The following is a 13,373-nucleotide window of genomic DNA, read 5'->3' as shown; positions in this document are numbered from 1 at the left end:
GAAATTTAAGTGAATAAAGGAAACATACGGTTTTTATTTGCAGAATACAGCAAAAACAACTGGAAAATTATTTCCCTGAAATAAAGTAATTTGAAACGGAAAAGGTTTAAATTAAATTGCAGAGACAAAAAGCTTCTCATTGATTATAATAGTGCTTCTTCAAGTAAATATACTGTGAAAAAAGAGTTCTAGTTTAAAATGTTCTAAGAAATGTAGTATTACAATAATGCCTACTTTTAAAGTTTCCCGGCTTTTTTTTTTTTTTAACAGCCCTTTAAAAGCCCAAATTAATAAAATGAAAGGAGTGACAAAAGATCTAACCTAGCTGGCACTTTGCAAGTTTCTCTCACCTGTGGAAATGAAAGCCTAACCTGAGCACAAAGCCTCTTTTGCCTCTCCAAAAGAGAAAATTACCCGGCTGCTGACAGTCCTCAGCCAGAGCTAAAAGGATGGATTCCTATGGCATCAAGTAGAAGATTTGCAAGTAGATCCAAAAAATTTACGAGCCACTCAAATATTCTGAACCAAACGAAATATGCGTGCATTAAGTTAAAATAAAAAAAAATAAAAAAGCTTTTTAGACGCTGCTCAAGAGATGTTACCTCATCTACCATGTTTCCCCGAAAATAAGACCTAGCCGGACCATCAGCCCTAATGCATCTTTTGGAGCAAATATTAATATAAGACCCAGTCTTATTTTACTATAATGTAAGACCGAGTCTTATATAAGACCGGGTCTTATATTAATGTGCTCCAAAAGACACATTAGAGTTGAAGGTCCGGCTAGGTCTTATTTTCTGGGAAACATGGTAATGTGATTTGTTTCCAATCTTCAAACACGAGAGTAGGTCCTAAGTGAAAAAGCACACCTCATTCACATTGACCAAAAGTGTAAGGGTGTAAAAGCATGTTTTAATAGAACAATTTGCTCACTGAAAGTATAAGAAACACAAATTGCAAAAGGATATCTCATATCCTCAATTGTCTGATCTGAAGCAGCACAGAAGGCTACTTGCTCGCTTTCTCTACTAATGCACATACAGAAATTAAGTAACTTTCTAAACCAAATTGGGAAACCCAAAACATTGAGATGTTTATTATATGACAATAATACAAGGTAACTCTGGTAGGCATTTAGAATTTCACAGTTAGAGAATGATACTTAAAAATGGTAGGTCAATAAGTTATGACAAAGTATCACTTATCTAAAAAATGCTTATAATGTGGTAAAAATGTCTGCCATTCTACAGATTTAAATAAATGTGTTGAAGACAGGAACACAACACCTGAAATTCTGCTTGCATAACTACCGTGTTCAAAGGCCTTCCTTCCTTAGCTTACCCTAACTGCTCAGCAGTAGAGACACATTCTAAAAACTGTGCAAGTGATGTTAAAACAAACAAAAACTTTATACTGTATCAAGAACTACATCAAGTTCTCAATAGAACAAAACTTCGGATCAGGCTCAAAAAAAAAAAAAAAAATCAACTCAGGAAATAAAGTCCTACTATCATCAAATAGTAGTATGAGAAAAATACAAATGCCTACCTAGGGAGAGCACAGTTCCATTTTTAACATCTCACCTGAATGAAGCCTTCTTGCAATTGTGATGTGCAACAAATCACACACCATTCTTCAGAGTCAATAATGGCAGAACTTAAATATCTACTTCAAAGAAGTCTAAAATTCTTGAAAAATTTGGCAGCAAAGAAAGCTGTCAAATGCAAAAATGAATATTTCAAGCAAAGCTTAATAACCAAAGTGTAGAGAAAACCACATTAAAGATAATTTATATTCCTTACCATTAAAACACCAATATGTTCAAAATAAATGTAAAGAATGTTAACAGTGGATATATCTTAATTCCTTCTTTATGAGAACAGTCTTGGGATAACATTAAATAAAAGAAAAAAATAATTTAAATGTATGACATTCTATACTGAAACAAAGATTACAGATCTATAGGGCCAATATAAAAGTTAAAGTGTAAATTAACAATAAAGTTTCATTTTTCAAGGGTATTAGATTATCACTGGTACTATATTACTATGTGCATTGTGTCAAAGATGGCAGAAATTTAAAATAAAACAAAACAGTTGGAACAAATAGGATAATAAAATCAGTAAAACTAATGTTCTTTTCCAAAAATTAAAACTGTCCAATGTGTAACTCAAACCATCATTCTTCAGAAAAGTGTATGTATATATATACATATATATGTATATATATATGTATCTATATATATATAAAAGCACTATTTATTGTACCATGCTGTATTATTTTAAGACAAAGTATTAACAAAAAAACATTCATGGTATAAGGATAAATTCTGTAGTTTATTTAGATTTTGAAATGCAACAAAAAGTTTCCGATCACTCATCTAGCTGAAAAAGAAACTGTAGTTACTAGAATTAGTAAACACTTTTGGTTTATAAAATTGTAATGAGCAGTGTTCATTAAAAGTAACTCAGGATAAAATAAGCAATTAAAATGCCCATTTCTTTAGTTTCTCTGGATACTGTTTAATTATCCAATCTACCAATATTCTAGAAAGAAAAGGATTAAACCAGGTTTTACAGTTCCAAAGACACCCAATTTCCATTTATTGCCAAAAATTAAAATTGTCAATTATGAGATGATTATGACACAACCATATCAACCTAAAAATCTAAGTTTTTTTTTGTACTTTGAGAAATCAAAAATACCAAATAGATTCTAAGTGCTCTATGTTAACTGAAGTGTATATGTAAAGTAAAATATAATTAAGCTTTAAAATGTGGAATATACATTTTGTGTAAGCATTATGTTCTTGGGAATGTAATCTACAGAATATCATCTTACTAAAACTTCAAAATCTTGATACCTGCACATGAAAAATCATAAAAAATATCTAGGTACAACTGTACAAAGAAACTGACACCAATATGCATACTTCCATACAGAAGTGAATGCTTCAACAGTTACGTATTTTGGTAAAAGTTTTGAAAGTATGCATATTTAAAAAGTAATTAGGCTTTTAAATAGTGGAGTCTTAGACTATCAGATTTTTATTACTTTCTCAAAAAACAAAAAACAAAAAAAAACCCATGTCAATATAATGAAAATCAAGGGTATATGGCATATCATTCTTTTTAAAAGGTGGTTTCTTTTTCCCTTATAGGACACACTAATTTATTTAAGCCATAATCTCTTGACATTTCAACTTTTAAGTTCACTCTGTAAAGTATACTCAGATTCCCTGCTGAAGTGCAATGACTATGCTGAAAAACTTAAAACAGTATGAGTAAATTTCACACAATTACTAATCTCCTAAGAATGTACAATGTTATCAGTTAGGAAACAATTGTGCGAAAGTCTTTTTTTTTCCTTTTAAACATGTAGGTGGAACAGCAAGTTTCTGATCTAAAACAAGTAATGCATTGCTTCTATAAAGGTGACAACATGTAAGGCAGTTCAAAGAATGCTAACCAAACAAAATGCAGTTATTGGATTATCTTGCTATTCGTATCAGCTTGTTATATCGCATTGCTCTTAAATCTGTACAGCACTCCATTTTACACAGAGTAACCCCACTCTTGATTAATCTGTTTTAAAGTGCCAGTATTATTTACACATTTTTTTTTTAGCCAAAAGTCTGGCCAGTTGTGGCATCAGGTGAGGATGTCATCCCAGCTCTGTTATCATTTACATTCACCAAGGGAAATTCTGGAAATTCAGCACTTGTCCCTGGTCCCCGAAGGTTCACCTGTCCATTGGCAGTGCTAAACTGAGTAGCTATTCCAGCTCTTGATCCATGATAAGGAGCACGGAAGGGCTGTTCAAAGGAGCTCATTTGGTAAGCTTGGTGGACAGGCTGAGCCTCAGCTTTCTTCTGAGAAGTCACTTGATCTAAAAAGTCCTGGGTTGATGTGGCAGAGGCATGGTTTGTCTCATCACCTGAAAAGGGAAACGAGTGCTGTGAATCACCAACTATTAGTCCAAAGTGGGACTTATCTGGAGTTGTTCTTAGTGGAGAATTCATTCCCGATCGAAAGCTATTGATGGGCATGGCTGCATAGACTTGCTTGTCTATGGAAGAGAATGCCGGCTGATTTGGAAGGGTCTGGTTATCAGTCACAAAGTTAAGGCTCGGGCTATTCAAATAGGCATCATTTTGGCTAGTTCTGTCCAAAGCCTGCTGCAGAAACTTTGAGTATTCCTGCAACATATTGGCTTTATCTGATGAGGATGCTTGGGAGCTGGATCCAACATTCTCCGACTGGGTGACCTCGGGTACTTCTGAAGAATTTATTGATATGCTAGAAGTCACCTCTGTGTCTGCAACACTGAATGATATTTCATGCTGTCCGTTAGCTTTATGGGAATAATGATCCAACAGAGTCTGCAGTACCTCATCTGGAATAACATTTTTGTCATGATTACTCTTAATCTCCACATTCAGTGCCTGTGAATCTAATATGGACGCGGTGGTACTTTCATCAATGACACTTGCCACAGCTGCCTGTGTCACAGAAGGCTGAGAGGCTATGGTACCCACATTCAGCGCATACTCTCTGCTGTTGTTACTTGCTGCTTGAAGATACCGCTTCTTCTTCAAAAACTGCATGGCGTCATCGTAATTAGTACTGCTATGCACAGGTTTACTGGGCCCCTCTTGCAAATTATCAACCTGATCAATGTCAGCATTGCCTTCTGAGTCCAGTAAAGCTTGTTTATCCACAAGTTCAAAAGCATACTTTGAAACTTTGCTCTCTTCATATGTGGATAAAGGTGAAATTGTTTGATTTTGCTCCAGTGGCTGTTTCAGACTTCTCTTACTGTTAATTTTTTTGAGAACCAGCTTAGGTGGATGGATTTCTCCTGATGCATCTTCTAAATGCGATCCCCCAACCGAAGAATGTGGCATTTCAACAGCATACTCTGCTACCATATACTCGTCTTTTACTTTAGTACTTGAAGAATAAAGAGGCAAGTAATCATTTTTGTCTTTCTTCAGGTCAGATTTGTCCAAAGCACTCTCTTTGTCCATCCCAGATGATTTTTTCTCGGTTTTCTGCCTTTTCTTTTTTGGCAGTGAGTTATCTTTTGGTGATGTAGAAAAGCCAGAATCTTCCTCGGATGTCAGAAGGCCACCTTTGATGGCACATCTGTTCAGTTTTTTGTCATGATTTTCATGGCACATACGTTTATGTTTCAATACACGATCTGTTCTGGAAAAATACTGTCGAATTCAGAGTTTGGTAGTGAGTTTTTTGTTTTAGTTTGTATTTTTGATCAATCAAGAAAAGAAAAAAGAAAAGAAAAAAGCAATTAATACAAAGATAAATATAACAATATAAGCAATTCCAAACTAATTTGCTGGGCCAATTATTATAAATCTAAACAACAGATGCGAAGTCTTCAAATAGTTCCAGTAGTAAGTTTCTAATTTATTAGAATTACTTTATAATTTAATTCAGGATAGAAAATTTTTCAAGTGTTCATAGCTCAATAAACTGGATTGAAAAAAAGAATTTCAAACTACCTCTTACCTGTAAACAGTATTCACACTGGTAAGGTTTTTCTCCACTATGAGTTCTCTTATGCCTTTCCATATGATATTTTTGTATGAATCTCATGCCACATTCATCACAGCGAAATGGTTTTTCACCTAGTGCATGATAAAGTTTAAAACAAAACAAATATTGTAAAATGAATTACTTTATCACAACAATCTCTAAATAAATAGCTTTTGAGAGTTCACATATTTGCTCTTTTTAAATGACAAAGTGTCTCCATGCTAAAGATATCTTCCAATTTCATTTTTCAAGAATATTTTGCAGAGATTGGCATATGCAATTGGAAAGAAAAAGCTGAAAGCAGGTATACTCAATTTCCCTGCCTTTCAAGGATATGTGTACGTGACATACTCTTTCCATGGAGACCCGTAGTGCCAGGAATTTATAGCAATATGAACATTGTTTCAGTAGAGTAGCTGATGTTTCTAATCTTACTTTCAGTCATGCAAAATAGCATTTTAAAAAGATTTTTGAAAAGAGAAATGTTACCCATATATAGTCCAACACAATTCTTGGGTAAAACCTCTTTAATTCTTCATTTCTTTAAAAAATTATTTGTAGGAGTTAAATGAAATTTGAATCCTAGGAAAACATTCTTTAAAATTTAATTTATTAAAACAAAAAGAGCTCTAATTAGAGACTAAGTTTCAAAAGGTTTGTTTAGACTGATTTTATTTTTCTCACCTCAAACCAACATTTCTTGTGTCTTTTTGGGAATGAATAAAACTAAGCACTGTTAATTGGACACACAACTCCCAACCCCCTTTTTGTGTGTGTTTTTTTTTTTTTTTTAAATCTCATAAAGACCTCTTAGCGATAAGGAACCATTACTATGGAGATCTAAAACAGTTTGGGAAATGCTTGTTTGGGAAACTACTGTTTCTACCTTTCATACATTCCACTAGATTTTACTAAATACATCTCTACCCATAATTCTGCCACAGGAGATTAAAAGACATACTACTTGTCTTGAAACAGTTTAACACATAATTGGAAAAACAACATACATGCATGATAAAGAGACAACTAACGAAACTATGCCCAGCTCTGCTTTACCTCTACAATTTTATATCCCACTAGTTCTCTCCTTAACCTTGTCCTCCAACCAAATCAAAATACCTACCCTTTTGAGTTTTTCCATGTTTGTACTGATTCACACTGCTCCTTCAGCTAGGAATGCCCACCTGTGTTCAGGTACTACATTTCCCTCAGGATCCAATCCCATATCCTCTGAGATACTTTTCCCTATTCTCCCAAGGGAAAGTTATCTTTATTTTCTTCAGATGGGATTGGCAGGAAATATTCAAAGTGATGAAAAGCAAGGACCTACAACTAAGATTAGTCTATCCAGCAAAGCAATCATTTAGTATAGGACAAATAAAGAGTTTCCCAGACAAGAAAAAGCTAAAGGATTCCATCACCACTAAACCAGTATTACAAGAAATGTTACAGGGACTTCTTGAAGAAAAACATACAATAAAAATATGATTAATAAAATGACAATAACTACAATTCCTATCAATAATTATTTTAAATGTAAATAGATTAAATGCTCCAATCAAAAGACATAGGGTGGCTCAATGGATAAGAAAACCAGACCCATACATATGCTGCCTACGAGACACACTGCAGACTGAAAGACACACATAGACTGAACGTAAAGTGATGGAAAAAGATATTTCATGCAAATGGAAATGAAAAAAAAAGCTGGGAAAACAATACTTGTATCAGACAAAATGGATTTAAAACAAAGGCTGTAACGAGACAAAAAAGGACCCAGCAACCCACTTCTGGGTATTTATCCAACAATACCCAAAAGATTAATTTGAAAAGACATATGCATCCCTATATTCATTGCAGCATTATTTACAATAGCCAAGATATGGAAGCAACTTAAGTGTCCACTGATAGACAAATGGATAAAGAAGATATGGTGCATATATACAATAGAATATTACTCAGCAATAAAAAATAATGAAATCTTACCATTTACGACAACATGGATGGACCTATAGGGTCTGATGTTAAGTGAAATAAGTCAGACAAAGACAAATACCATATGAGTTCACTTATACGTAGAATTTAAAAAACAAAATAAATGAACAAATAAAACCAACAAAGATAGACATTTTGATGGTGTCCAGATGGAAGAGGAGTTGGGGGCAGAAGGATAAAAAAGGGAAGTGATTAAGATGTAACAAATTGCCAGTTATAAAAACAATCATGGAGATATAAAGTACAGCATAGGGAATATAGTCAATAATATTGTAATAACTATGTATGGTGTCAGATAGGTACTAGACTTACAGGGGTGATCACTTTGTAAGTTACATAAATCTCTAATCACTATGTCGTACACCTAAAATAAACATTGTATGTCAACTGTAATTGAAAAATAAACAAAATCATTTTTTTTTAAAAAAAGAGGTCTATAAGGAGACTAGTCATTTGCTGGTATGAGTCCCAAAATTTTTTCCTGGCCTTTTATACAGTGGGGGTTTTGTTTGGCTACCAGGGTTTTTAATTTTTAAGTAGTTGAGTTTATCAATCCTTTATGGATATCAGATTTTGAGTGTTATTTTAAAAAGGAGTTTCCCATTCCAATCTGCCCATATTTTCAATGACACATTTACAGTTTCATCTTTTACATTAAATCTAATATATTTGGAGTTCATCCAAAGGTAGAATGTGAGGTACGAATAAAACGTCTTTCCAGATGAGTATCCAGTTTTCCTAATACCATTTTATAAGCCATTCAGCTTTTCTTGATCACATTTTTTATCATTTCTTTATTATAATCAGACACTAGTAAGTTCCATTCGCCTATTTCTAGACCTTCTGTTCTATTCCATTGGTTTGAATATTTGTAAGTCAGAACCAAAATGTTTTAGTTATTAGGACTTTAGGTTTGTATACATAGTGTATATGAGTATACATTGTATATATACTGTACACACTAAACTGGTAAAGCTTATTGTATGTAAATTATGCCTTAATTTAAAATAATGAAAAAAAGTCTGAAGTCAACAAAACGTATTTCCCTTAAGATAAAAAAAATTAAAATTTAAACTAATATGTATATCTATATAAAACATCCTGAGCGAAAATTCTCAGCTATTTTGCAAAATAAAACAAATCACTATTATCCCATATTCGTCCAAAAGATCAAAACTTTACAACACATGGATGAATAGATATGGTCAGGAATTTATTGAAATTCTTTATTATTTCAATTTTCTCAGTGAAACAGGAACCAGGCAATCAGCTAAAAGTGAGATGGTAAGAGGAAATGTTGGAGGTTTATGGAAAGGAGAAAATATAAAATTGGTTTGGGAGAAACGTTAGCAAGTGTTTTCTATAAAAGATCAGACGGTAAATATTTTAGACTTTGAATGCCATACAATCTGTCACAATTACTCAACTCTGCTATTGTAGGGAGAAAATAGCCATAGACATCACACAAAGGAATTACATATGGCTATGTTCCAATAAAATTTTACTTACAGTAACAGGCAGCAGGTGGAGCTGGCCCATGAGCTGAAACATGGAGACTGAATGGACTAGAAATGAATGGTTTCTAGTAGCCATTAAGGGACCACTTAAAGTTTAGTTACCCTAATTCAACATTACTTTCTGTTTTATTCCACAGATAAGAGTCACCCAAGTTCTTAAAGTTGTAAGTTAGCCAAGGGCATCATGTATGAGAGCAAGGGGTATGTGTGCAAGCAAGAGAGTGATTATGATAAATGATAACTTCAATGAAAATTGAACAAAAGTGATGAAAAATGAGGAAAACAAGGGATAGTGAAAAGGAGATAGAATCGCTGGATTATAGGTTTTCATAGACACAAAAGGTTGTTGAAACCTAAGTACTAGATGGCATGTGCAGGAATGATAGGTGGTAGTGTTTGGAAAATGAGACATTTAAATCATGAAGAGACTGAAGTTTGGTAACCACTAGTGTAAGGTATGATGAAGAGAGAGGTAGCACAAACAGCAAGATCGTCAACAAAGCAGAGGTATAAGAAATGAGTAGGACATTTAAAAAATTGACTATGACAGGAATGGGCAAACTTTTTTGGTAAATGGCCGAATAGTAAATATATTAAGCTTTGTGGGCAAAGATGTAAAATCAAGGCTTTTGTATACATACTCATATAATGAAAGAGAAAAAAATTCCCACAAATTTATTGATGAAATTCAAAATATAATGATGATAACAGAATAAAATTTTCCATACTTATGTACCAAAGAGAAAACTGGAATTTTTTATGGGAGGAGATAGCATTTTACCAAATTGGGGTTAAAGTCAATGTTCCCTATGGTCTGCTAAAACTTATCTGCACGAGATTTTACATAAGTCTATTTTTGAAATTGTCTTGTCACAAAGAGAGGTAGTGATATTAATCCATAAAAACAAAATTTAATTAAGTATTATTCATCGTTTGGAAAGCATTTCTAAAAGAATTCTACTAGATTCTTCTCCTGATATTTGCCTTTTAGCATACCATTACACCACAGATTAATTATTTCAAATGAAGATTAGGTAGTTACAGTTTAATGTATTTTCAAATATGGACTTGCATCAAGGTCAAAAAACTGATCAAAGTGTAGTTTGAGCTTAGAAAATGTATCTACCCCATATCTGTGTGGGAATGGAGATTTTGTTCTTGTTTTAACTTGCAACAACATGGGAAGTGTATAAAGCAGCATTTTGTGATTCAACATGAGCTGTCAAAATGACTTTACCAAAGTACAAGTTTCACTTCAAGCACCGTTTTCCCTTTGTAATATTAGGTTGACTTTATTAAGAAGCATTGTCAAGTCTTCAGCAAAAGCTAATTTCCACAGCCCTTCTTCAGTGTTCAATAACAGTGGCTGAGAGTAGTTCTTCTCAGTCAGAAAAAAATTTAACCATGGCTCTACACTCAAAAACTCTCAATAAAACTACCAATTCTATTAAACTACTGGATAAGTGAGGATATACAGCGTCCATTTCAGACAAAAATTCATGGAGCCAGTGATAGTTAAATCCACTAGAGCAAATGAAGTTTACTGCTGACACTACTGGTTCAGTGACACACAATACATTCAAATGTTTTCCACAAAGTATTGTTCATGTAATACAATAAATAGCCATATGCTTTAAATGCTTTCTTTATATTTCCTCAAGCTTTGTAAATTAGTCCTACTAAACTATGCTTTGTTCCATACATATTTCTCCATCAATTGTAACACATTTTAGCAGAATATATACTTCATATTATATTGAAATGTCTTACTTATCATGTATTCTTTTTTAAGGGAAAAAAACCTTTACTGAAATTTAATTCATATACCATGCAATTCAACCATTTAAAGTGTAAAATTCCATTATGAAAATATTCTTGCCTATAGTTGTTCCACAGAGGCTAATTCTTCCGTCACTTCAAACTTGGCATTGTCTTCTTGAATAAGTAACAACTGAGTAGCATTAATAACATCTGTCAACTCTTCACAATCCAAGGAAAACACGTGGAATCATTTGCCTTGTTTTTTAATTGACTGTTGATGTTGTTCCACGTAGGATTTCATTTTAACACCAGCGTACCACAATAAAAGCTTAAAAACCACTAACCTTTATTAACTTCACTCCTTTACTGCCTTCTGACTAAGCTATTAATTTTCATCTATATTTATTCTTCCTTTGAAACATCTTTCTATACATTTCATTCAATTTCTAGTCTTAGGTCTTGTTAATAAATACAGGCCCTCATCAGGATATGACAGTGGCATTCCTAAGAAATCTCCTTATGAAAGCAATTGTTTCAATGAGGGAGAAAAAAAAAATTGGGATTAGTTCCAGAAGTTATATTCCTGCAGTGGAAAAAAATATTAATAAATCCATACTGTTACAGAAGTAGTAGCTTCAACTCTCAATTCAGCACAGTAATGATTAAATGTAAACTTTACGTTTATACAAAGTATCAGGAACATATTTACCACTCAAGAACTGTCCTCCAAAATGTAAAAACAATGCAAATGTAACATCTTGGAAATACAAAATATTACACAAACTACAAGGGAAGAACTGACCAAAAATGTTATTATTCTGCTCAAATAATCTGTTAGCATTTTCTATTTCTTAGTTGAATCTTTCTCTTTTTACTATCAAAAAGCTAAATAATGCTGGCTAGCCACTGAGCAAATTCTCCTACTGAATAATTATCTCGATGTCTCAGTAATTAAGCAGAGCATCAAACAATGTTTTTGGTAGGTAGTCCCTGCACCTCCTTGGAACAATCGTTCTTTTTCCCACCCTTGCTTAGCATCTCAGCTCCTTAATAACAGCCTCTCAAATGCATCCTGCCCAGTCCCTGTTATTAATGTTCATGGCTTTTGCATAAAGGAAACCCTGGCATTTGTCACTAAATTCTAACATTTTAAAGTAATGCCTTTCAATTCCAGGTTCCAATTAGTCCATCGTCCATTTCCCCCCAACACTCATATTAAAAAAAATACAATGTTTTAAAAACAGGCAGATTTTTCTGTAAGGATAAATTTTTCAAGACTCTAGAGTTACAGGTGATCAGACTCAACGTCCTTCACCTCTATCCTAAGAACTAAAAGGTGAATGAAATAGGCAAGAACCTATCTAAATTATTTTTAAGGATAAAGAGAATTTCTCCATTATATAAGTACAACAGACCTATGCAGAATACTACTGGTTTCAAACAACAGCAATACATATGTTGCTCTCTGTGTTGGTATTCATTTTGTTTTTTTTAATTTTAAATAATCTACAATCTGGTCAATTCCCCAACGTAATTAAGAGTTGACTGAATATATTTGTGGAATAATTAGAAATGAATATTGAAAGTTCTTGCTCAACAGTCATTCTTTCAGCACCCTTAGAGAAGTCAAAATCAAAATATATATAATGTAAGTAAAGAAGAATCAATTAAGCACTTTTAAAGAATTTACAGAGGAGTAAAACAATATGGGGAAAAAAATCAATAATCTTTTGGTTAATTTGTCTTCCAGCTCTTTTACACAGCGTGAAGAGGAGACAACACAGAGTTCTTTAGAAAACAGAAGGACTTGCATCAATGACCAACAATGCAAAAAGCTTAAAAGCTGCATGGGAGTTGAAGGTGGATAGAGAAGTAACTACCTAGTACTACATTAGGATGTTAATCCTATGACCTACATTTGCTTAACAGTATCATCAAGTTAGACTTTCTCCAAAAGATCTACAGAAGAGCAAAACAAGCTACAAAATACATAGAAGCTGCTAATATTGTGTCTGCTTTCAAAGAATGTCAAGACACTTTCATAAAATTCAAATGTGGGTTGAAAATAACATTTAAGTATTTTTGAAAAAATGAAACTCTTCAGAGATAACACCTAAACATCTTAAAAGTATCCAGAAAAATAAGAATGAATGACCTTGATAAGGAAATTTAGATTACCTTAAGCATTCTAAATCGTATTTCTTCATCATCACCGTGTCCAAATCAGACAGTACATTTTGTCTGCCATTCTTCTGCCAAAAGGCTCAAATAAAATACATGAATTCTGAGTTTAAGTGTCATTAAAAGTCAGTCAAATGAAAAGATTTATCAACAGATAAAAAATTTTGCTGTTAGCCAATCCAGACATCTGAAAATTTAATGAATTCAATATTTGAAAGATATGGACTATTGGTCATCCATTCAACTGGGTTCTGAGGTGTGATCAAATACAGTGAATGTTTAAATTTAAAAAATGTATTACAGTAAAAGACACATTGCCATTAATCCCCCTCAAAATACTCCCCTTCGCTTTGAACACACT

The 13,373-nt window shown here is 33.1% G+C and overlaps 1 protein-coding gene across 10 annotated transcripts in view; it reads right to left on the bottom strand.

Annotated features, from left to right (window-relative positions):
- Positions 1 to 2,317: 2,317 nt before the first annotated feature.
- Positions 2,318 to 13,373, bottom strand: part of ZNF148 (zinc finger protein 148) — a 106,841-nt gene continuing 95,785 nt past the window's right edge. For all 10 annotated transcript variants that reach the window (XM_074330569.1, XM_019723691.2, XM_074330597.1 and 7 more), the window contains 2 exons: positions 5,532 to 5,650; positions 2,318 to 5,221 (listed from right to left, as the gene is read on the bottom strand). In XM_074330569.1, coding sequence (XP_074186670.1) covers positions 3,623 to 5,221; positions 5,532 to 5,650 — 1,718 coding nt within the window. In that variant the 3' untranslated portion in view covers positions 2,318 to 3,622. The remainder of the gene's footprint in view (positions 5,222 to 5,531; positions 5,651 to 13,373) is intronic.

Source organism: Rhinolophus sinicus, linkage group LG01 (assembly GCF_036562045.2).
Source record: "Rhinolophus sinicus isolate RSC01 linkage group LG01, ASM3656204v1, whole genome shotgun sequence".
In the NCBI taxonomy this organism is placed as follows: Eukaryota; Metazoa; Chordata; class Mammalia; order Chiroptera; family Rhinolophidae; genus Rhinolophus; species Rhinolophus sinicus.
Note: the sequence above shows the minus strand (reverse complement) of the source record. Positions and strands in the feature narration are given on the sequence as shown.